This window comes from Eptatretus burgeri, chromosome 13 (assembly GCF_056783735.1).
Source record: "Eptatretus burgeri isolate ZD-2024b chromosome 13, Ebu_testis_v1, whole genome shotgun sequence".
NCBI lineage: Eukaryota > Metazoa > Chordata > Myxini > Myxiniformes > Myxinidae > Eptatretus > Eptatretus burgeri.
The window spans coordinates 22,610,439-22,636,823 of record NC_140973.1 but is presented as its reverse complement, the minus strand read 5'-3'; the positions used below and the strand labels follow the sequence as shown (position 1 = coordinate 22,636,823).

General features: G+C 45.5%; 1 protein-coding gene across 7 annotated transcripts in view; it reads left to right on the top strand.

Moving 5' to 3' along the window:
* LOC147014056 (integrin alpha-6-like) overlaps window positions 1-26,385 on the top strand; it is a 136,451-nt gene that overhangs the window by 46,369 nt on the left and 63,697 nt on the right. For all 7 annotated transcript variants that reach the window (XR_015050626.1, XM_085851649.1, XM_085851650.1 and 4 more), the window contains 5 exons: window positions 1,468-1,672; window positions 5,730-5,923; window positions 10,390-10,478; window positions 11,192-11,325; window positions 12,557-12,640. Coding sequence is in view for 6 of the 7 variants with exons in the window: in XM_085851649.1 (XP_085707775.1) it covers window positions 1,468-1,672; window positions 5,730-5,923; window positions 10,390-10,478; window positions 11,192-11,325; window positions 12,557-12,640 (706 nt within the window). In the remaining variant the exon portion in view is untranslated. The remainder of the gene's footprint in view (window positions 1-1,467; window positions 1,673-5,729; window positions 5,924-10,389; window positions 10,479-11,191; window positions 11,326-12,556; window positions 12,641-26,385) is intronic.

Below are 26,385 nucleotides of genomic sequence, written 5' to 3'. Positions count from 1 at the left end.
CATACATGACCTGACCTGACCTTTGGATACCTCGAGATTCTTTCATCAATGTGTTTTCTTTTACTTTTGATGCTTGTAAAAATCGAAGATTTTTCAAGTACCTTCCTGTATTTTGGTTGGTTGCATGCATTATTGTCTGTCCGGCTGGCTGGGCGTCAACATTTATAGCTGTGAGTGCGATAACTCAAACTGTTCGCCATATCGATTTGAAATTTGGGTCACACATGTACCACCTGAAAAGGAAGAACCCTATTGATTTTGGGCATGGCCGGATCCAAGATGGCCGACTGGGGCGGCCATCTTGAAAAAAATGTTTTTTGTAATAAATGGAAAACCGCTTATCTGATTTCAATTATTGTTCAATGGTGGGGATTCCCCATCTCTGATGGTATATTTTTAATCATCCCCCGCCGCGTGGCGGAAGGGGTATATTGTTGTCACCCGGATCGTTCGTCCGTCCGTCCGTCCGTCCGGCTGGGCGTCAACATTTATAGCTGTGAGTGCGATAACTCATAAACTGTTCGCCATATCGATTTGAAATTTAGGTCACACATGTACCACCTGAAAAGGAAGAACCCTATTGATTTTGGGTGTGGCCGGATCCAAGATGGCCGACTGATTCAATGGTGGGGGATTCCCCATCTCTGATGGGTATATTTGTTGATTTTCAGTCCCACTTTCAGGGCATATTCCTGGAGCCTATTTACTTTCTCTTCCATACTTTGCTTCATGGCCGATAGCAAACCTTTCGTCTACAAACTGAGTTTTATGATCATGTCATCAAGGTGGTCCTCATGAGCCCAATATATTCCATATCTGCCATGTTCTGTAGTCCTCCTGAACAACCAGTCCAATACAATTACAAATAGTGATGGAGACAGCATGCATCCCTGTCTGACTCCTCCTCCTTCCTCCAATGCAGCACAAGGCTGTGGGTAGCATCACTGGTTGAGAGCATGGCTGTGCCGCTGATGCAATGCTCCTATCACCAGTAGACTGGTACTCATTTTGCCGACCGTGGAAGGATGACAGGCTGAGTCAACCCCACCTGGTGTTAATGCAACAGCCGAGAGGGACTCAAACTCAGGACCTTAAGATCCCAAGCCAGCCACCATAACCGCTAAGCCAACAACAGCACCAGGCTTCCTATCTGACTCCTGTTGTGACTTCATATTCTGGTGACTTCTGCTGACTCCTGCTGTGACTATGTGTTATTTATCATTCCCTGATAAACTTATCCGGTGTTCCATATCTGAATATGCAGTATTCCACATTGCCTTCCTGTTCACACTGCCAAATGCTTTAAATAATAATGACGATAACTGTTCGTTGTGAAACTATTGGATATACACTCCATAATTTCCAGAACAAAGCATTAGTTTTGTTCAATGGTTGCCATTTGCATTGTGTTTATTTGCATTTGCATTCATGTTATCCCACACTTGCGGTGCGGACCTTGTTCCACAGGATTTTCAGTGACGGGCAGCTACGGCCTGACTCAAAAAAACCAGTACAGCATGGTGGCTGGTATACCTCGCATAAAGCACACTGGTGCGGTTGTGCTTCTTGAGCCCCACGTGAAGCACCTAGTTGAGAAAATCATGCTGACTGGATTCCAAATCGCCTCTGGCTTCGGCTATTCTGTTGCTGTTGCTGACTTTAATGCAGACATGTGAGTTTGTGTTGTTTTAAACAAAGCTTTGGGGGGGGGGGGTGTTGTTCATTTTTCATCACAGGTTTTGGGGAAAGTTGAGTTTAAACCGCTCATCAGAATGTGTCCTCAGCAGTGCATGAACTGGAATGCAAAATAAGAATTTGGTTTGACAAACTGTTTATAATGGATAATGTTGACCGAGCGATGCTGTTTTCACTGTCTCGTGTCCATTGGAGTTTAAGCTGTAAAGGGTAGTTTTAAGTTTTGTAGCAAACTACGCTGCTGGCAACTCCTCCTACCCCCAAAACTGGAATGTAAGTAAAGTCTCCTGTTTTACAAGGTTGGGTTATGTCGATGGTGAAGTGTTGTGTGATCCACTAAACCTGGAGAATCTTATTGATACCGATTCCTGCCATCTGGATCTGTGGGCCTCATCTAGTCTAGACTTAAGATCAGCAGCAGCAGCACTCACCTCTTCGTTGTCAGTATCAGTCTTGACTGTGTTGTGCAAGTACCTCATTGAGAAAATGTGAGATGTGAAAGTTGAAAGAACTTTCAAACACAACCATGGGAGAGTGGTGGTGACACACTCAGGCAAAAATGCTTCAGTTAGAACTATATTATATGAGAGTAGTACTCTCTTATACTATAGTTCGTAACAGGTCCTACTGCAGTAGTCTGCAGAGAATTACTACAGGAAATGAATGCTATTTTTGCCTGGGCAGGATATCTCAGAGGTAGCGTAGACTCACCTGTGAGCTGTCTTGTCTGGGTTCCATTCTGAGCACAAATTTAGCCTGCTATGTTGGTGCTTCACTCGCAACACGTGTTATCCTTCATTGGGACCATCAAGCCAGCCGTCATCTGAGCTAACGTTTGCTCATGGACTTTGAGGATCCCATGGCATCTTATTGATAAGAGTGGCCCATTGTCTGCTGATACCCGCCGGCCAAATTCTAAATTCCTTCTCTAATCTCTGCTTGGGTTGTGCGGGTGGGGTGGAGGGGGAAGTGTATCAGCAGCATAGCTGCATGCCCAGAAATGATGCAGCCAGTAGCCAGGCTCTGCCTAAGAGAAGGGAGAGATTGGAAAAGAGGGAGAGCATTTAAGTACGTAATTCCCAATTGGCCTGATAGTGGGTTTTTGCACAATAGGATCTTGTGTGAACACAGTGCTGCAGAACTGAACCTTCCAACAAGGTTGGCTCCTTGATGTTCTTTGATTGACAGTATTTGTGAAGGACACAAACTGGCCGAAAGTAAGATGTGACAGATCAAACCAGCAGGCATGTGCAGCCCGTGGAAACCTGAATGGGAGTGGTGGTTTCAAGTTTAATCTTAATTTTGTATTTCTAATGAAATTGTAAATGTGGCATAATATATTTTGAGGGAGTTTATTTGTAGTGTTGGTCGCCAATACCCGCAATCATGTGGTTCCTGCTTTAGTGAAGGTGCTTAAAATTAAACAGCAGCAATAAAGTGATGTTAAAGGAGTCGACAGCAAATCGTTACGGAGAAACGAAACCTGTTGCAAGGTAGACAGTTGGCAGCACAGTATGGCGATGATTGCCTGTCAAAGACATCCATATTAAAGTGCACCTTGGAGCAGTTGGTTATTGGTTAAATAATTCTCTTAACGATGTCCTGCATTGGCTCCATATATTGAAGTTGTACGAAAGCTTCCACTTAGACAGGACAGAGGTGAATCCAAAGTTGGAGGTATCGTTTTTGTCGTGTCCCTTGATGGAAATGGGGGAAGATCCCAGTTGGTCTATTTGTACAGAATGAAGTAGGGCATAAGATATCTATGTGTGTTGCATTGCGCTGGATCGTATGTCTATGAAATCGACCAAGAAGTTTACAAGTGACCTGATGAGTGGATGCCTCTGTCTTTTTCCCTTCCATGATTCACTCCCTCCTTCCCACCTTCAAGATTAAGTCTTCCCCAACCCTCTTTAAGGTGCACTCCCTCTCCCTCTCTAAGATCTCCCTCTCTCCAGGATTACCTCCCTCCCTCCCTCTCTCCAAGATCACCTCCCTCTCTCTAAGATCACGTCCCTCTCTCCAAGATTACCCTCCCTCCCCATATTCAAGATTCCTCTCCCTCCTCTCTCCATGATTACCTCCCCCCACCTCTCTCCAAGATTACCCTCCCTCCCCATCTTCAAGATTCCCCTCCCTCCCCTCTCCAAGATTACCTCCCCATGCCTCTCACCTAGATGACCCTCCCTCCCCATCTTCAAGATTCCCCTCCCTCCCCTCTCCAAGATTCCCTCCCCCGCCTCTCTCCAAGATGAACCTCCCTCCCCCTCTTCAAGATATACTTCACCTGCCTCCCCCTCCACGATTCACCTGCCTCCACAACTGCTTTATTGTTTTGCTTCTCCTAACCGTTGTCCTCCGTCCTTGTTGGCTGTACATAAGAATAAGGGTCTTTGTCTTGTCTTTGTGGGGACTCTGTGCAGACTTGATATGCCCCAGGGTCAAAAGGGATTGTGATATTTATTGATTGATGTTTATCCCCACACTTTTTGAAAAAAAAAACGGGGGGATATTGTAGTCTCGTTTGTCCGTCTTTCTGTCCGTCACGTTATCTTCTCCTTAAGGGTTAGGCAGAAATTGAACAAACTTGGTCGTTATGATCACCACCTGGCAAGAATGTGCAAGAGCAGTGTACTTTTTGGCGAGGAACCCTGGGGTGGGGCCAAGAGGTCACATAACAAAAAATGCAAGCACTGGCACATTATGAAACATTTTAAAAGGAAACTTTGCATATGCAATCAACATTGGGGGGCACATGAAATGTGTAACGATTTTTTGGATTTCACCCCTGATTCATGCCCTCAAGGGATGGGGACTGAAGGTTACAGGGGTGAAAAAGGAGAAAAATTATTTTTTTTAAACTCTAAATTTGATATGGGGTCATTCCTGGCAAAACATTTTGCCATCTTTCAACTTTGCTTTGGGACTTGCGATGGAGGGAAGTGGAAGGACTTGCGATGGCTCGCCATTGACGTCGATCTAGTTATTTATTCCTGTTGTGTATGATTATTTGTTTTGCATTTAACATTCATGTTCAAAACACCTTGCGGAAGCATCTTCTCTTCCTGCCGTTGCAGCTAGTTTGAACACCAGTTAAGAGAAGTGGTTACCCTTCTCACACAGTCAAACCACATTGGCTAGCCTCAGGCCACGTATCCTGGTGTGGGCTTCACTATTCTTCGGCCAAGTTTTCTTGGCACGTGACAGTACGTACTTAAGTTGTGAGCACAAATAGTCAGTGCCCATTTTGAAGCACCCTTGTAATAAATACAGGACAAGTTACTTGATTCCCAGAATCGTCAACGTTTCCCAAGACCCGTTTGCTTCCGCTCGGACAAAGCTCTAGAGTCTAGAAGCTTTACATTTTGGGCTATGGCAGCAGCTCACCAACCAACAAATCCTGAATCGGTGGGAACAAGGAGAATAAAAACAAACCATGCGACAGTTTCTTATTCAGCAGCAAATTGCTTCTTAAGCCATGATGGTGATGTGCTCGTGGTCACCTGTCATATCATCCGCTGATCTCAAGCCTGTAGAACACCTTTAAACCAGATGCGAAGCTATACCGGTATTCCGATCTTCATCCACGGGTTAGAATTAGACATACCAGATGATTCTCATCGCATTTTGTGGGTTCCTCACAGTGTGTTGAAACTCATATTTATGCCAATGCTGGTCCTCTGTATTAAGGCCATGATCAAATGTTCATATTTAAACGTGCATTCAAAGTACGTCAAACTCTAACTTATTGTATCTTAGCTAGTGCGCTGACAAAGTTGCCAAAACTGTGCACCAGATTTAACATTCACAGTCAGATAAACATTGTGATTGAGACTGATCTGTGGTTTAATCCAAGACGCACTGGAATATTGAACTTGTAACGAATCAAATGGGACATGCTTACAAGATGGTGCTTTGCCTGAGTGATTACATGTTCCAGTTGGCAGTTGAGAGCATTGATTAGATATTTTGTTTTTACGATGAGCGGTCATTCCCAAAACAACATGGATGTAACAAATGCTGTGTACCGGAAGGTGGGTGGATCTGGTGGTTGGTGCTCCCAACTACTTGGAGAAATCGGGCGAGGTTGGTGGTGCTGTGTACGTGTTCACCAACAATGGTGGCTCCTTTGCTCAGAACAAGTATGTCCGTCTCTTGGGAAAAACAAACTCCATGTTTGGCCTGGCGGTGGCTCCACTTGGTGATCAGGACCTGGATGGCTTTGAAGGTATAGAGAGAAAGATTGAATGAATGAATAATGACAGGTGAATGAGAATTTTTTTTCCCTCATGGTGCTAAACAGGCCAATTACAAAGGTGCTCTGTATAAGGCTGCTTCAAGTTTGATCTGGACCTTTAATGTTCTGAAATAGGCTTTGTATGTTCATTTGTGGTTAGTTGTATGTTCAACACACTCTTGGCATGATAGCCTAGCTAGAGGTATGCATACTCGCCTCTGAGCAGTCTTTCCTGGTTTGAAATCTCAGCCCAGCTACAAACTGTCATCCTGGTGTCTCGCAGACAGGGCGAGCCATCGATGTGTGTGCGCCATCCCCAGGATGGATGTTAAACTGGGCGTCCCATCTGATGGCATTCATTGGCGGACGTTAAAGATTCCTCGGTGTCCTTCGCAAAGAGTAGGTGAACTTGCACCCTGAACAAATTGCAATTTCCTGCTCCAACCTACAGGGAGCATCGTATCAGCGGCACACCTGTGTCCTTTTTTTTTTTTTTTTTTTTTTGTATACCTTGGTGGAGGCTCGTATGAGAGCTAACACACAACTCACAGCAAGGAGGCATGAGACAAGAGGGGCGGGAGTGGAAGGGACAAAACAGTGGGGAACAGACACATTAGGTGAACTGTGGAAGGGAGAGGGATGGGGATGGGACGGGGAACATGGCGAAGAGAAGATGGACATTACAGGGACTTTCAGGAAGGAAAGCAGGGGAATTGAAGGAAGTGGGCTTGGGTGGATTATCGGGGGTAGAAAAGATCGAGGATTTGGATGGGGGAAGATAAGAGGTGGTGGTGAACAGCTGTTTTGAAAGCCTGGAGGGAAGAATGGGAAAGAATAGAGTGAGGAAGTTTATTCCAAAGGCAGGAAAAAAAAGGAATGAAAGAGTGAAGATGAGCAGTGATTCGTGATTTTGGTAGTTTTACCAGAAGGGGGTTGTTGGCATACCTTGAACGCCCTGTGGAAATGTGGTGGGGACAAATCGCAGAGAGAGCAGGGGGGGCAAGGCTGGAGAGGAGTCGGTAGAAGACAGAAAGACCACCGACCAACCTGCGGTGATTGAGTGAGAGGCCCAAAGACTCAGCTTCATTGCGGGAGATGCCGATGATCTTAAATGCCCTGGTTTCGACAGCGTGAAGCCGAGAAAGGTGGGAGGCAGGAGCACCAGCCCAGAGGGGAGAGCAGTACTCCATCAGGCTACGGACAAAAGCTTTGTAAGCAGTCAGGAGCTCAAGAGGGCCGAGGAAGGACTTTGCACGACGGTGGATTCCCAGTCGGCGACTGGCTTTTGAGGTGAGGTTGGAAATGTGACTTTCCCAGGAAAGGTCATGGCAGATAGTGAGACCCAGAAGCTTGAAAGAAAAGACTTCTTCCAGAGGATTGTTGAGAAAGTGGATGGGGGGGTTTTGTAAACGGTCCTTTCGAAGAGACATAGTGAGAGTGAGATTTGTCTGGATTGAAAGACATGTTCCACGTGTTGGACCAGTTTGTGATTTTATCCAGATCTGCAGTGAGTGAAGAAGCTGCTGCTTGCCGGTCTGAGGGATGACAGATGGTACGGCAGAGGGTGGAGTCGTCGGCTAAGAGAAATAGAGGATTTTCCAGAGAGTCCGAGAGATCATTGATGAAAACCAGAAAAGAACAGGGCCCAGAACGCTACCTTGAGAAACTCCAGCCTGCACAGGAAGAGGGGATGAAAGAACTCCATTTAGGGTCACACGTTGACTGCGACAGGAGAGGAAGTCTGCGAGCCATGAGTGGAGATGGCCTTGAATACCATGGGAAGAGAGTTTGGTGAGTAGTGCAGGGTGCCAGACTGTGTCAAAAGCACGTGATATGTCCAGGGATACGGCTCGGATTTCCTGTCTGGCATTGAGGACCTCCATCCATTGATGGGAGAGCAGAAGCAGCATATCCAGGGTAAAGTGACCTTGTCTGAAACCAAATTGATGATTGGAAATCAAGCCATTGGAGAAGAGGAAGGATTTCATGTCTGAAGCGATGATGGATTCCATAACCTTGCTGATGATTGGGAGAAGGCTGATTGGTCTGTAGTTACAGGGATCTGTTTTTGCACCTTTTTTGTGCAGGGCAGTGATGTTAGCAGATTTCCAAGCAGATGGCAGATGAACTTGGGCAAATGAGAGGGTAAATAGAACAGAGAGAGGGTGAGCAAGAGCAGAAGAGCAGGCTTTGAGGACACGTGGGCTGATGCCGTCTGGACCGGTTGCAGAATCTGACTCGAGGTTTGAAAGCAAGCTCTCCACCTTGTCAGGAGAAAAGGATACAGAGTCCAGGGACAGTTGGGTGCGACTGGGTAAAGTGGGTAGAGAAAGTGATGGGTTTAGGACACAAGATTTAGCTGCAAACACCGAGTTTAGACATTCAGCTTTATCACGTGTGGAATCAGCAGTGCGGCCATTTGAGGTAAGGGAGGGGATGGAGGGGGAACATACACCAGAAACAGATTTGATTAAACGCCACCAGGATTTTGAGGAGGGAGAGAGGTTTGAGAGTTCAGACTTGAGATGAGAAAGATGTTGTTTTCTGGCTCTCCTGAGGGTAGATGCACACTTGTTCCGAGCTTTGTGGAAAGAACTGAGATTGCCCTCAGTTGGGTTTGCTTTCCATGAGGCAAAGGCAAGTTGTTTCAGGACAACTGCCTCGCCACAAGCTTCAGTATTTTTTCATTTTCATCAGTAAGCTTCATTTTTTTTTAATATCGTAAAGATCATTCCATTCCGGGTATGCTGGCACGATGCAGCATGGTCCCATGAGTATGTAGGATCACCCAAATAATAATAAGTATTCCTTTCACATGGTACGCTGTGACTTGCAATTACCATTTGGCTGTAACAACACTTTACGAACAGCCTAATAGAGAGTTTGAACTGATTTGGCTGCGATGGCTCCACAGATCTTGCTAATTTCAAAAAATATTTTTCTGTATTTCCTCATTGGTTATATTTCATTGAAATTTGTAAATTAAATCTGGGATCGTCCACCAAAAAGGGATTGTTCACCAAAAAGTGTCAATTGTTGGAACAAATGATCCTTACGACAGGACTCAGCTGTATCATACAACCAGAAACAGACACAGCTTTATGTAACTGCGGACACACTCGTCTCATCAGAGTGGAAACTTTCATCTGCTCTCGGTGTAGAATTCTTTAGTTCATGTACACAGCCAGTGCAGGACCTTGTTCTTAATAGCTTTGTTCATCAAAAACTACTTGCCTCCAAGATGTATTTTCATGACCTTAACAGACAGGCATCATCACAATGTGCAGCTCATGCTTTGCCATTTACAAACAGACTTGTAATTTTCATTGAACTAGAGATTTCCTCATTGTTATCTCCATACATCCATTGGGACCACACTCCACACAGAGCATCACTGCTGCCAAAGCAGTCTTCTGGGCTGTTGGGCACAATCCTGGACGGGTCGCCACTCCGACGCGGGATACTCGAATGGCTCAATCATCCCAGCAAGCTGGTACTCATTTTGCTGACCACGGAAGGATGACAGGCTGAATAAACCCCACCTGGAATTAATTCAATGACTGAACAGGATTTTAATTCAGGACCTTAGGATCCCAAGCCCACGACCCTGGCATATTGTTATCTCGCTACGCCATCATTCTGATTATCCACTGGTGCATGAAAGCAGGAAATGTATGATATAAGGATATACAAGGAATTTTGGCAGAGGAGGTGGCCGCTATTTTGGCCCATCAGGCCTCATGCTTGGAGGCTTGGGTAATTAATGTGCATGAGAGCAGGGTGTTTGTTCCCAAACAACATGCATGTAACATGGCTCAATGGATGTAACATGCGAGACACCAGGATGACAGTTTGTAGCTGGGCCGAGATAGTTTGTTCCCTCACAGAGCAGGGTGTTTGTTCCCAATATTGATTCTAATGAGAAATCCCTTCCAAATTGAACCACATACCTTCCATTCCCAAAGTTACAGGTCAAATTGGTAGTACCACCTTTTAGTGGGGCAACTTCGCTAAATATAGCATAACAATTGTGCATTTTGTGAGGAAAGCACCAAATTTGGCACACTAGTAGCTGAACATATTATGAACAGATTTGGATATTGGGCCATCTCAAAATTTTTGATGGCAGTGGAAAATGGCTGCCACAGCCATCAGCGGCTGAATTTGAGATGGCCCAATATCCAAATCTGTTCATAATGCGATAGGCTACTAGTGTGCCAAATTTGGTGCTTTCCTCACAAAATGCACAATTGTTATGCTAAGTTGCCCCACAATTTGTGGTTTCTCAAAACAACGTCTCGTCCAGGCTATAATTTTGAACCGGGGCCTTGTCTGAAGTCTGGTGATTGCGTTATCTCGAGGAGTGACTGCTACAAGCAGATTAATTAAATTGTCTATGAATTGCTTGTTTTTGTTGTGACATTTTCTCTCTGGACTTGTCCCTTTCATGTGCCTAGACCTGGCCGTTGGAGCTCCATTCGATGCAAATGGCAAGGTGTATATTTTTCGAGGTGGCCCGGATGGCATTATTCAGAAGCCAGCGCAGGTAAAATGAGAGTACGCACATTATACTCAATGAGGAAAAGATGGTTTCACTCCAAGAGCACTTCACCCCACCAACCCCCCTCCCCGCTCCGCCCCCACTCTGAATCTGCCAGCATTAGCTTGTAGACGTTAAAGGTCCTTCATAAAGATGAGGCGAGTTATCGCTGCCACCCTGAACAAATTACAAATGCCTTCCCAAATCACCTTCAGTGAAACACCCAGTCTAGCCTGCCAGTTGGTGAAAGCCTTGAGGCCTTAAATAAGTCGTAGATGTATTAGCTTTTATCTGATGAACCTCAAAGGCTGAAAATGGAGGATATAATAGAATGTTTCGTACAAATTATGTTTGCGAACAGTTTTTGAAATACAGTAATATGCCACGTATTCGAGGCTTCTGAGTCCATGACATTTCTTTTGCAACAACATCAATAATAAAAAAAACTTTGCTGACTTCCTACCATTGAGGTTTTGAAACATTTTCAAGTAAAATATAGAAACCTTTACGATTCCTCAAGCATTGTACGCATGTACAAATGTATTCGTCGTGTCAGTGTTAGTTTGTGTACAAATCTGAACACCCATTGGCATGGTGGGGCTGTAGTGTTATGTTCATGTCACTACATTATAAGTATCCCCTCAACATGATAATTGCTTAACAGGTGGTGTGCTATTTGGTCACGTGAACAATGCTTTATTTGTTTATTTATTTGGCAGGTGATTGGTGGTGAAGACTTCTCGCATCCCATCCAGCAGTTTGGATTTGCAATCTCAGCAGGCAAGGACCTTGATGACAACAACTACCCAGACATCGTTGTTGGCTCTTTGTCTGACAAAGTCACACTTATGCGGTAAGTGTTCAATCATATGAACCTTTACATGGTTTTATCATGCAAGTACAGGGTGACAATTAATTCTTGAACACATTTGTTTTGTTGATAAAATAAACAGTATAACTTCGGGGTGCCAGATATTTAAAAGAACATAGTATGGAAATGTTGGTGACATTCACACTTCTTCAGTTCATGAAAATGACCGATGTCAGATAACTTCCGTTAAAATAAGCCTGGTGTTGGCTTAGCAGCTTGGATGGCTGGCTTGGAATCTTAGGATCTTGAGTTCAAATTCCCCTTGGCTGTTGAATTAATACCAGGTGGGATTGACTCAGCCTGTCATCCTTCTGAGGTCGCTGAAATGAGAACCAGTGTACTGGTACAGGGGCTCCGCATCAGCGTCACAGCCATGCCCCAACAAAAAAACGTGAAGCTCGTTCTGTACTCTTAAACATGGTGTTGCTACTTGTACCGTAGTATGGACTGGAAAACAGTGAATATGTGAACAGTATAGGAATGATCCAGCTCCATGAAGACCAGGCTCTTGGTGCTATGCAGGCTCACCTTAATTGGAAATGAAATGACTGAACAACGAGCTATTAACACACTGCTTTATTTCTAGAATAACGGTTTAAATATGCAGTATTTCCCACCCCTCTCCTCCCTCTCATGCACTGCTGATGTCGGTTGCTCTTGGTACCTCTTCGTCAAAGACCCTCTCACTTTCCGACACCAATTCCACCTTCCTGTCAAGCATCGGGCATTCCCGACCTGGAAAGCCAATCCAATGGAAAACGATAATCAATGAACAGTAGAAGAGGGTGAAACATTTACTCCACAAAAGAGCAATAGGCATAAAGGTGCTGACATTTCTGGCATCTACCCTTCATTGGAGAAAGAGATATGGAGGGACAGACACACAGAGAGAGACAGAGACAGAGACATGGAGATGTGTGTAATGATGAGGGTTTTGCCATTCCTTGCTGGTCATGACAATGGTGCCAGTATTTTTTTGACTTGGTGATTACGTCACAGACTAGGTTTTTATTACTTGCTCTTCTATCACTTTATCCATCAGGGATGGAGTCACAGTGGACATAGCTTGTGACAAGGCAATGTATTCCATGGAGAAGGTGGGAGGATATATACCCATCAAATCAAGTGGTATGATCATGTTAATTGCTGTGATATGTTGAATTTTTGAGATATTGTTTGTCATGGCTCATTTCTCCTCCTCTTGTGTTCTCAGAGGCCGACCAGTTGTGAGCATAATTAAGTCTGTCAGTGCTCTACCAGAAATCATCGATGCAGATTCGAAAAACAACCCAATCACGTGAGTTTGGAGCTTTATGTGTAGTTACTGTGTATCTGATGCTGTTTGACAGGTGTTGAATCAACACTAATTTGCATAAATTTAATTTGTCGTCTGTCTGTTTGTGTCCGCGTTTTTTGCAAAGACCGCTGGGCCGACAACCTCCACATTTGGCACACAGACCAAGTCTGACCTGGGGATTGTCCTTTGGGTATTTTCATCCACCACATCAGCCTTTAAAGACACTTTAAGACCCATTGGACCCCAAAGACCAAGAATACCTTAAAGACCCCATAGACCCCTGAGACCCTTGAGACCCTTAAGACTCTGTCCATCCATGAAGCCGTCTGTGAAGCTGTGTGACTATCTGTCTATTAATTATGCACTGATTGAACACCAGTTGCACCCTCATTACAAAGCCTGGTGTTGGCTTAACGGTTCAGGTGGCTGGCGTAAGATCTTAGGGCAGGGGTTCCCAAACTCAGGGTAATTACCCCAACTGGGGTAAAAACTGTATTTGGCTGGGGTAATATCAGTGGTGCAGCGAGGGGGCCCATGGTGTCATGCCCATCTCCCCCCCCCCCCATGACGTGAGGTGAATCATCACGTTTCACGTAAGGGAGCGGATCCCAAGTGCAAAAAAAACAACTAAGGCCCACACCAGTTCTTCGGTCGACGTCATTTTCGCGTTTCGTTCCGCACTGTGCCAGAAATACAAGGAACCAATAGGAAAGCGCGAAGCCATAAACATAAGTAGAGGTGTGTCGCTGATGCTATTCCATATTTAAAATCGAATTTATCCTCAAAGCGAGTGCTTTGGCGAACCACGAGAGGTCAGTTCAGCTCAGGTTAGGTTATGTTAGTTTAGTTTAGATTGGATGAGTTCTTTGCCGTGCCGAATCAGGCCCCATTTCTTCCGTGCTACTGCAGTCAAGCACACACCTCTATCTCAGTGTCGGCATTAATTCCTGCACGGTAAGTCGACATGTCGGGTTTCGTTTTTTTTCGCGCTTGGTAACCAGTCCCTCACGAAAATCATTGCGCCTTGGCACTGGTTTTGCGCATGATGTTGCGGTGGTGTGGCGTCTATTAAAGTTAGGCTACATATGACTTAGGTGGGTCAACTTTGCCAAGTTTGGCAACACGTGAAGTATTCGCCTCGAGTTGCCACTAGTGATACATTTATTTAAATTGAATCGGTTTATTGTCCGTATCACTCCAGAAGCCACAGTGAATGGGTGTATGTTGTGCAGTGACTCTGTGATTGGCGGTAACGAAAACTTGATCACATTGTAATTTTCATAATACCCGGTACTGTATTTGTGAAAACGATGAGTTATGAGCTAATTTAAACTTAAATGAATTGATAAGTAATATTTGTTAACAATGTTTGTTTATTTTTCAGATAAGTAGGCCTAGTTGGTATCACCAAACACTTCAGCCCCCAAGAATAGGATGGCATCTGAGAAAATGAAGTACACACCACGTGACCAAAAGTATGTGGAAACATATCTGCAGTATGGCTTCACTGACTTCAACGACAAGGAAGGGCATGTGTGGCCACGGTGTGTTGTGTGGAAAGATCTTGTCAAATGAGAACATGAGGCTAGGGAAACTACATGACCATCTTCGTAACATTCACCATGCGCATGAGGGTACAACTTTGGAGGAATTTCGGAGACTGGAACGCACTCTCAAAGCTCAGCGGTTGGATTCCATGGGACATTTTGCCGTCACGCAAGCCAATGCAGTCCACGCATCTTACGAAGTTGCATATCTCATAGTGATGCAGAAGAAGCCCCACACTGCAGCGGAGGAGTTGATCATGCCTGGTGCTGAGATTCTTGTGCGAAACATGTATGGCGAAAGCAAAACAAAGAAGCCATCTAGAGTTTCTGTTTCCATCAACACCATTCGGCACCGGATAGAAGACATGGCGGAGGATGTTGAGATGCAAGTTGTTGGCAAAATCAAAGCATCGACACACAAGTTTGCCATTCAGCTGGATGAGTCAACTGATGTTTCTAATTGTACTCGGCTGATCTGCTTTGCTCGCTACATTGTTGATGATCAGCTGAAGGCTGAATACTTGTTCTGCCTTCCGCTTGAAACAACTACCACGGCACAAGACATTATTAATGTGGTATCAACCTACTTTGCAAACCATGGAATACAGTGGGAAAAGCTGGGAGCTATTTGCACGGATGGGGCACCGGCAATGCTCAGAGTAAAATCCGGTTTTGTTGCATTGGCAAAGAAGAAAGCTTCTTCGCTTACTAGCGTGCATCGAGCCATTCACCGCCAAGCTCTCATGACCAAAACTCTTCCTGACTCGTTCAAAGACGTGATGACCTGTGTTATAAGAGTGGTCAATTTTATAAAAGGTCGAGCACTTAACACTCGTTTGTTCAGAGTGCTTTGTGAAGAATTTGGCTCTGAACACGTGGAACTGTTTTCGCACACTGAGGTGAGAGATGGCTGTCTCGCGGCAAGGTTTTGGATCGAGTTTTTGAACTGCGATCAGAAATAGCGGACTTTCTTGCTGCAAAAGCACACCCTGACACCACTGCCTTTCATGACGACAAGTTCATCGCACGCCTAGCTTATCTATAAGACATCTTTCAAGAGATGAATGTGTTGACTTGCTCTCTACGAGGAAAAAATTCCTCCATCATAGATGTCCCAGATAAGATGAATGCCTTCTGTCAACAAATGGAACTCTGGCACAGGCGAGTCAACGTCAACAACGTTGCTATGTTTACCAGGCTCGACCAATTTCTTCAAAGTCGCGAGGTTCAGTGCCCGGCGACCGAAATTGGTGAGCATCTGCTCAAACTCAAGACGTCAATGACAAAATATTTTCCCGAAAGCGAGGCTCCACGGTGGAACACCGCATGGATAAAGCAGCCATTTCTTGTCACCGAAGATGTCATTTCTGACACCGACCCTGCAAAAAACGAATTCCTGAAGTTGAGAAATGATTCTGTGACCCATAGCACATTTGACGCTGTTGAGGATATTGCATCTTTCTGGCTTCAGCAAGGAGCAATGGGATACCCAACTCTAATGACTCGGGCTATCGATGTACTTCTTCCATTTCCCACGACCTATATGTGTGAACTTGGGTTCTCGACAATTTACCACGTCAAGTCCAAGACTAGAAACCGGCTTGTTCCAAGCTCAGATATGAGACTGGTTCTGTCAAAGACTAAACCACGCATCCAAAATCTGGTGTCGACAAAACAACTTCATCCATCTCAGTAAGACCAAGTCTATACCAGCACTGTACAGTAAGTGCTGCATTGTACTAGAATTTTGCACTTGTGTTTTGTATAATACACAATTCTACGTTGGGGGTAGTTCGAACCTATCAGACTTTAAATAGGGGTAAAACTGGGGAAAAAAAAGTTTGGGAACCACTGTCTTAGAGTCTTGAGTTCAAGCGCTAATCCAGCCCTCTTTTCTCCTCATCATCTGCCCCTCTCTCCTAGCTTTTCTGCAATCCCCCACACTCTTTCAACAACTCCACTTACCTCCCACTCCCCTCCCCCCTCATCCTACCCTCCCCCTCCCCTCTCCTGCACCAAAAACCTCCTCCCCTCCCTCTTCCTTAACAGTGTGGACCTCAAACATCCAGGGCCTTCTCTCAAACCTGACAGATCTTTCCATACAGGTTGCCACTGACAAATCAGACATAATCTGCCTCACAGAAACTTTCCTCCTACAAGACGTCCCTGACTGCCAAGTATCTCTCCCTGGTTACTCCCTCCTCCAGTATGACAGACCTGAGCCTCGACCTGGTGAAGGAGTTGCTCTCTTCATCAAAGACTCTATTCCTTACGCTCCATGCACTGCACTCACTCCCCCACACCCCCACACCCCCAGGAATACCTCTGGCTACAGCTTCCCCTCCACTCCCACCTCATGTTTATATGTGTGTTGTACCGTCCACCAAATATTGATGACTCCATTTCCACCTCACTATCCGAAAACATGGACCAACTTCCAACTTCTCATCCAAACTCTTTCTTCCTCATATGTGGCGACTTCAATTGTCATCATGCCTGTTGGCTTGGTGTGGTTACCCCTCTCACCTGTCACAACACCTCAGCAAAAGACTTCTGAGACTCATTGGGACTGACTCAATCGGTCAACTTCCCGACCCAGATCTCAACCATTGGTACTCCATCTTTTCTGGATCTGATTTTGACAAATTTCCCTGACAATATCTGCTCAGGCCCGTCGCTAGGGGGGGCATTTGGGTGCAATGCCCCCCATGGCGCATCTGGTGCCCCCCCACTTGTACGCCACCCATTTATGCCCTGTTGTACCCTGTGAACAACTGAGTGTTTAATGACGAGTGCCCACTGTGAACTTGCTGTTTAAGAGTTCACCTGTGTGAACTAAAACCCTTATTCCAGATGTTCAACGTGGTGAATAATAAGGCCTTCTTGGATAAACTATTCTTTAATAAGATCCTTCTTTGAATAACAGTCAAGAGATAAGTGTGCGCTTCCCAGCGCATCTCCAAAAGCAATTGGCAAGACAATACAGTCCAAGCCCTCAAGATAAAAGATAATAACGCAAGCACCAATGCCAGTAGCCAAGACCTCGTCGTATGTCGATGTTGTGGGTGGTTATATATATATAATATCGTGGATCATTTAGTTTTAAGGAATAGCCAATCAGCGTATTCGATATGGAGACCTGTTGAGCAGGTTACCTGATTGGTTGTAAGTTAGTTATAAATGTAATACAGTCATAATATGATAATATGATTCAGGAAAAGATAAATTTACATTATTAAAGATGAAGTGCACGTGCACCACGTGACCTTCACAACCCGTCAACCCTCCATCTTACAAAAGCAATTTTATAATATAAATTAAAAATATGTGTGTTTGCAATCGTGCTTGCATTTGAAATGATGCAGATAAAACCTGTTTTTCATGCATGGATCATTCAATAAATAAAACCGTCAACCGTGAAATCTCGCGAGTCGCGAGATTATTGACGCGAGTCACGAGGGCCGAATCACAGAGCACGAGCTAGCAGCAGGAGAAAAAGACGTGGATGATGGATATTTGAAAATGGCTCAGAAAAGGAAAAAATGCAAGCGACGAAAATGAAGAAGATGATGAAAGACATGTTGTGGGAGGAGTTGGAGGAGGAGGAGGAAAAGACGATCATGTCGATGAAATACCGACAGAAGCTGGCCAACCTGGCCAAGCCAGCAACGTTAGCCCTGCGGCTGGAGCCCCAGCGCAGACAGCCGAGTTTCCACGCTCGGCGGCGGCCTCGGGGTCGGGTGTGACCGACAAACCGCTTCCCGATGATCTTGGAAGTGAGAGACCGAATCAAGTTGTTCTACAGCGGTACCCTGGCCATCTGTTGCAGAACAAGAGTCACTCGTTTGTGTCCTCGTGGTACCAGACTAATGAATGGCTGGAATACAGTGTGCAGACAGATGCAGCATTCTGCTATCCATGTAGGAAGTTTAACACCGCACGTGGCCCAGTGGACTCTACTTTCACAGTGCGAGGCTACCGGAATTGGAAACATGCCGTTGAGAAAAACAGGGGGTTTCACAAACACGCAACTTCAAAGGAACATTTAACTTGTGTTTTGAGGTGGAAGGAGAATGAGAGGCGCATCGATTTGTGGTAAGGAGATTTCCACACTCCTCAATGCTGACCAGCTAAATAGAAACCGGTACTATATGTCTGCTCTTATCGATGTTGTGGGATTTCTCGCCGAAAATCAGATACCTTTTAGAGGGAGCCTTGATATTTTTGAAGATATGTCAGACAGGCACAGTGGGCTCTTCCTCTCACTTTTAAACTACACACTCAAAAAAGACACCGAGCTTGCTGAAATAATCAAGCATATCCCATGAAACGCAAGCTATACCAGTCCGGAAATGCAGAATGAACTGATCTGCACATTGAGTAATGTTGTGACGGATGCCATCGTGGAAGAAGTAGGCACATCGTGGTTTACCATCAAGGTGGGTGGGACGAAGGACCCCACTGAATGTGAGAACATATCAATCATCATTCGCTTTGTATCCGCATCAAATGAAGCAATAGAGCGTCTACTCACAATAGCTACAGCTGACGCTGGAGATGCAAAAACATTGACAGACCTAATAATTGCAGAGCTGACAAAAATAGGACTTGACACGTCAAAAATATTAAGTCAGGTGTACGACGGGGCTTCGGTAATGGCTGGGAAGCACGGTGGGGTGCAAAAGTTGTTGCAAGAGATATTGGAAAGAGAAATCCCCTATGTGCACTGCTTAAATCACCAACTCCATCTGGTAGTTGTCCACGCACTGGCAGCAGAGAAAGCTGTCACTGATTTCCTCGAGGTTTGTTATTGCCTGTACAAATTCTTCAGAAAGCCCACTGTTGCTGCACGGTATAAAGGTGAGCGGTTAAAACGACTTCTTGATCAAAGGTGGACGGGACATTTAGCCACCATGTCTGTGATCATAGGATATTTTAAGGATATCACATCCTTACTGTCGGAGATTGATGCAGAGCGTGCCTACGGTGCAGAGATGAGGATGGAGGCTATTGGGCTTTTGCGGGAAGTCTCTGGGCCTGCCTTCATGTTCATTGCTATCTTTGTACAAAAACTGCTGATGTTGTTAGATGGCCCTAACAGACTCTTGCAGGCAGAGGACATGGACTTGCTAACGGGGTTGGAACTGGTGGCGAGTGCTACAGAGTGCGTAAAGAAACTCCGCTCTGAGGATGAGTTCACTGATCTGTGGAACAAGGCCAACGATGCTCGCACTTCTACACCTGCACCACCAAAACGGAGACGCACAATGCATAAGAACTTGGAACAGTTTGTAGTTTTGGAGACTACAGGACAAAACAACGACAATGACAAGACGGAACTGCAGAGGGTTTTTACAGCGCAATTGACACTGTGCTTGGCGAGATCGCTCAGCGCTTCAGGGAGCGCAACACACAACTCGCCCGTTCACTCGCTGCCTTGAATCCCGAAAATGGCACGTTTTTGGATCCCCACTTGCTCCAGCACATCATGACATTAACAAAGGCAACCATCGGTGAAACAGAGTGTGTGGTTGCAAAGCAGTTTATTCACTCACAGACAGAAAAGCAGCCAAACGAGAGATGGACAACACAAAAACTCCTCTCAACATACCACAAAACGCTGGAAGCCATGCCAAGTGTAGTGACTGCGATGAGACTTGGACTAACATTTGGTGCGTCCACTGCCATGTGTGAAAACTCATTCTCAACATTGAGGAATGTCTTCACTGACCATCGACGGTCCATGCGCCATGCACGCAAGGCACAACTGGTACGGCTGGCCTTCGAGAGAGACCTCACAGGGTAAATGCCTGAATGAATGGAAGGAGAAGGTCCTCAGAAGATTCCACACCGAGACACGTCGCCTGCAGCTCTTCTGACAGCGAGTACAGTGGTATAAAAACTATACGAGGAGTTCAGATTGTGTGTGTGACTGCTGGTGATGCATGTGTGGTTGTGGTCAGCACCCGCCGTGGTCGGCTGCTTTGTACTTCTGATGTTTAAGTTAAATGTTGTGTTTGGTGCTTTGCATCTCCCATATCTAGTGCTTTGTGCATAACCTTACCTCTGTGTAATTGACTACTTTAAATGTGGACCTTGTGGTATCTTCAGGCTGGTTGTATTTGCTGTTGATAGTTTCACGTGATGATCGCAGGTCATAGCCTCCTGTATCTTATTTCAAAGTGCACTGATTCTGGTGCCAACCTCCCCCGTTTAGTCATTGTATCTCTGGTATATTAATTTTCTAATGCCAATTCTTCACAACACCTTGTATAAGTACACCTGAATTGGTGCCAATTGTCTAATCATTGAATATTTGCATTGTGAATGTGCCAGTTTGTTGCGGCTCTCCTGCATTCGAATAATTTTAGGCCAAAAACATCGGAACATATTAAATCTAGCTGAGATCAATTTGGTTAGTATGCGACGGCAACCTCATTATAGATGTGTCAATGCTGCATGAATACAATAGTATTCTGGGTTATCAAAAATATTAAATATAATAATTGTGCCCCCCTATCCAGTTCATATGCCCCCCTTAATACTGAGTCCTGGCTACGGGCCTGTATCTGCTGCTCTTCCTCCGCTCCAATCGGTTCTTCTGACCACGTCCTTGTCAAAGTGGACATCTCTCTGACTATTATCAGAGAACCACCTCACCGCCGTCGAGTCTGGCATTTCACTCAGGCCGACTGGCAGGGTCTTCAAGCAACCATCAAACTTATAGACTGGTCTCCTATCGCTACTTTCTCCAACATCAACTCATCCTGGGAATTCTTTCAAAGAAACTTGCTCTCCCTCATGCACAGATTTATCCCCTCTCGTCTTCAGTTCTCCTACCCTTCCTCCCACCCATGGTTCACTGAAGCTTGTGGCGAGGCAGTTGTCCTGAAACAACTTGCCTTTTCCTCATGGAAAGCAAACCCAACTGAGGGTAATCTCAGTTCCACAGATGCCAACCCTCCCGATTTCATCGGGAAGCTTCCGAAAATTCACCCAAACTCCCGCCCTTACGATCACTATCCTTATCCTCCCGAAATTTTGATATTTTTACACTGTTCACTAATCAGAATGTACTAGTATGAGAATTGAATGAAAAGCATCGTCTGCTACGTATAGCATGTGGTAACTCCATAACGTTCGCTGCTACCAAATTGTATGTAAAAAATTGCAAATTCAAATGAGGAGCAGCGAAACATTGGGTCTGGATCTCGCTTATGCGATCATGCACTGAGATTTAGTGCATGCGGTATGTGTGCAATACAGTGCATGCGGTATGTATGCACAGTGTATATGCATGCGATACGCTCACTGCATGCAGCTATGCCCCGTACCAGCCCGGCGGTCGCGACCACCGTGCGGTGTTTAACAGCCGCTAGAGTTCTACGAGTCGCGCTGCAGCTGTGGAACATCGACTTCGAAGTTACCCATGCTTCAAGCCCTCGATGTTGATTACGAAATGGCAGAAAAGAAGCTTACGAAGACCAAGAAATGGTCTCAGAAGTACGAGACCGAATACAGTCTCCAATACCCGTGTATTCGAAAGTCTGAAAGAGGAATTCATCATGCGTATTGTACAGTATGCAGCGTTGATATTTCAGTTGAGCACGGAGGTCGCGGTGATATTCGGAAGCACGTTGGAAGCAAACGGCACACAGACATTGCAAAGGAGAGATCTTCGAGCACGAGTACCGGTACACTTCTGAATTATTTCACCAAACAAGGGACAAGCGAGGAAGAGGATGTTACCCGAGCGGAACTTCTCTTTAGTGGATTTATTGTGGAACATAACTTGCCCATATCAGTCTCAGATCATGCTGGACCTCTATTTCAAAAGATGTTTCCAGATTTAAAAGTTGCTTCAAAGTATGGATGTGCAAGAACAAAAACTTCAGCAATAATTGGTGAGTTGTCAAATGTTACTGCTTCATCTATTGCCGATATTGCGAGACTAGCTCCATTTAGCCTAGCTACAGACGGTAGCAATGACAGTGGTGAGGCCCAGCTATATCCTGTCCTGATTTCGTACTATGACAACAGTGCTGGGATTGTGAAGCAAGGTTTGCTAAGTTTGCCTGCGTGCAAACAAGATTCCACTGGAGAAAACATTTTCAAACTGCTTGATCATGAGTTCAGTGACAGGAAAATTCCGTGGGGAAATTGTGTTTCCTTTTGTGCTGATAATGCCTCTGTCATGGTGGGCAAGCACAAAGGAGTCACTGCTTATGTCCACAAACAAAATCCAGAGTGCTACATCATGGGATGCCCTTGCCAAATGATGCACAATACGGCCAAGAAGGCGGCTCAGGCCTTACCCATTGAATTAGATGACTTTCTCATCGATATTTACTACTACTTGGACAAAAGTAGTAAACGCGTCAAAGGAGTGAAAGCACTGCAAGAACTCTGTGATGCCCCGACACACAAGATTCTGAAGCATGTCGCAACAAGGTGACTGTCCCTTGGTCAGTGCCTAGACAGGCTGATTGAACAGTGGGAGCCACTTCGCCTCTTCTTCAAAGAAGAAGTACGAAGAAAAATGCAACCAACTGTAGCCAAGACTCTAACAACGAGCAAGAAGGACGGCACTGTATCTACTGCCAGTACTGGCACTGCAGGATCAAGCACTAGTGGAGCAGCATTCACCACTACCACTGCAGTATCTGCTGTGAAGAAGACAGCAGGGACAGCACCAAAACCAATGCTGAGAGCAGGTAGCATCACCGGCCCTTCATCACGTTCATCTACAAAGCAGATCCCTTCAGAGTCGAGAAAGACTGTGATAGTCCCATCTACAGGCAAAGAAGGACCCAAGTTAAGTTCTGCTTTTGCCAAATCACTTGATAGAAGCTCAGCAAAACCTTCGAATCAGAGGTCTTCTTCCTTGGCTGCACCTACCTCAAGCTCTCTCCTCAAACGTAAAATTGGATCTGGTACTACGAGTCTGACCTCTTCTGCTGGCAGTAAACGCAAGTGTGATCGCCCTGCGGCTAAGTGTACTACGAGTTCTACAACTAAAAGCGCATCTTCCTCAAACACTGTGCAGGAATCTAGAGAAAAACGTGTCAACAGGATGTTCTTGTCTCCACAAACAAAACTCTATTGTTTCTTCCTTCGATATGCTAACAAGCTTTTTGAGAAGGGGAATCTTCTGCTCCAAAGAGACGAACCCTGTATTCATCTCCTGCACGGAGAATTGAATGGTCTTCTGAAAGATATCTTCGTACGGTTTTTGAAACCATCGGTGTCATCGGTTGCTCTGGTAAATGTACCCTTCTCTGACAGAAATCATCAGAAGAATGATGAGGACCTCATGATTGGGAACGATGCCAAACTGTATATAAGGGAACAAAGGAGTCTCAAGAAATCCACCTTCACTCTGAGTGAGTCAAACATCCAAGGTTTCTTCAGTGCAGTTCGCTCATATTATGTGAAAGCCTGCAATTACATCTTCAAAACCTGGCCGCTAGATGATGAATTAGCCAAGCATGCTCAGGTGCTGGATGTTAAGCTACACCAAGAAGTGGGGTTTGACTGTGTGGAGTTTTTCATCAAGAAATTCCCCTGTCTGTTCAGTGGCGGTGATAGTGACATAGACAGTCTTGAGAGTGAATTCTCTCACTACCAGGCAGACGCCTCCATAGCTACAATTGCTACTGAGACAGTGAGAGTGGATGAGCAGTGGCATCGGATTTCACAGCTCACAGATCCCTGCACTGGTGCCAAGAAGTATCCTAATTTGAGCAAAGTGATGAAGGGAATCTTGGTCATTCCTCATTCGAACGCATCATGTGAGCGGGCACCCAGTCTTGTACGGAAGAATCATACTGAATTTCGTCCCAATTTGAGTGTCAAAACCCTGGAAGCTCTCTTAATTAAAAAACTAGCTCATAGCACCCCTTGCTACCAGAGAGAATACAGCAAAGACATAATCAGAAGGGCTAAAAGAGCCACACAGCTGTCACTCAGCAAAGCTGCCATGGAAAAAGCAAGCAGCAGTAGTACCAGCCAGTAAGGTAAGAAAAATATTGCTTCTTTTGTGCTTTTTGTTAATCTTTGATTGTCCCCTAACTTACTAATATTAACATACATGTAACATTAAAAAGTGCACAATTTTCCCCTTTTTTGTTCAAAAAGTGGGAATTCTTAACATGTTAAATGCTCCAAAATAGGGCTCAGAGGGCACTAGAGAGCGTCTAGAACCCCAGAGCTTCCAGGGCCCTAAGGCGGGCCCTGGACCCCGCCGCAAGGGTCGAGCGCTCCGCGCTCGAGATGTGCGCTTCGCGCGCATTATTTGGTGTCGGTTGCAAATCCTCCCTAATTCTGATTTCCAAAAGTTGGCATCTCTGCAGTTCCTTCCATAAAGCTTGAAACAACTGTGTGTATCTACCCTCAGGAGAGCCAGAAAACAACATCTTTCTAAGCTCAAGTCTGAACTCTCAAACCTCTTTCCCTCCTCCAAATCATGGTGGTGCCTAATCAAATCTGTTTCTGGTGTATGTTCCCCCTCCATCCCTCCCTTACCTCAAATGGCCACACTGCTGATACCGCACGTGAAAAGGCTGAATGCCTAAACTCGGTGTTTGCATCAAAAATTTGTGTCAAAAACCCATCACTTTCTCTACCCACCTTACCCAGTCGCACCCAACTGTTCCTGGACTCTGTGTCCTTTTCTCCTGACAAGGTGGAGAGCTTGCTTTCTAACCTCGACTCAGATTCTGCAACCGGTCCAGACAGCATCAGCCCACGTGTCCTAAAAACCTGCCCCTCTGCGCTTGCTCACCCTCTCTCTGTTCTATTCACCCTCTAATTTGCTCAAAGTCATCTGCCATCTGCCTGAAAATCAACAAACATCACTGCCCTGCATAAAAAAGTTGCATAAATAGATCCCTGCAACTCCAGACCAATCAGCCTTCTCCCAATCATCAGCAAAGTTATGGAATCCATCATCGCTTCAGACATTAAATCCTTCCTCTTCTCCAATGGCTTGATTTGCGATCATCAATTTGGTTTCAGACCAGGTCATTCTACCTGGATATGCTGCTTCTGCTCTCCCAACAATGGATGGAGGCCCTCAATGCCAGACATGAAAAGAGAGCCATATCCCGAGACGTATCGCTTGCTTTTGACACATTCTGGCACCCATCATCCATCCATCCATCCATCCAATGGGACCATACTCTGTGCAGAGCGTTGCTGCTGCCTAAGCAGTCTCCTTGGCTATTGGGCACAATCCTGGATGGATTGCCACTCCGATACAGGATACCAGCATCCTGGCCCTCATTTTGCCGACCTCTGAAGGATGGCAGACCGAGTTAACCCCACCTAATATTAATTCAACAGCTGAGCAGGATTTGAACTCGGGACCGTAGGATCCCAAGCCCACCACCCAGACCATTAAACAAACACCAGGCATGCATCCATCCCTGCTCACCAAACTATCTTCCAATGGTATCCAAGGCCATCTCCACTCATGACTCGCAGAATTCCTCTCCTGTCGCAGCCAAGGTGTGGCCCTAAATGGAGTTCTCTCATCCCCTCTTCCTGTCCAGGCTGGAGTTCCTCAAGGCAGCGTTCTGGGCCCTATTCTTTTTCTGGTTTTCATCAATGATCTCTCTGACTCTCTGGAAAATCCTCTTTATCTCTTTGCTGATGACTCCACCCTCTGCTGTACCATCTGTCATCCCTCAGACCGGCAAGCAGCAGCTTCTTCGCTCTCTGCAGATCTGCTTAAAATCACAAACTGGTTTAACATGTGGAACATGTCTTTCAATCCTCACAAATCTCACACTCTCACAATGTCTTTCCGAAAGGACCATTTGGAATCCCCCACTCCCACCCCCCCCAACCCCATCTACTTTCTCAACAATCCTCTGGAAGAAGTCCTTTCATTCAAGCTTCTGGGTCTCACTATCTTCCATGATCTTTCCTGGGAAAGCCACATTTTCAACTTGGCCTCCAAAGCCAGTCGCCGACTGGACATCCTCCATCGTAAAAAGTGCTTCCTCAGCCCACCTGAGCTCCTGACCACATACAAAGCTTTCGTCCACAACCTGATGGAGTACTGCTCTCCCCTCGGACTGGTGCTCCTGCCTCTCACCTTTCTCGGCTTCACGCTGTGATAATGTTTGAAGAATTCTTGTGTTTCAATATTTTGTCAAGCCTGGTGTTGGCTTGATGGTTAAGGTGGCTGGCTTA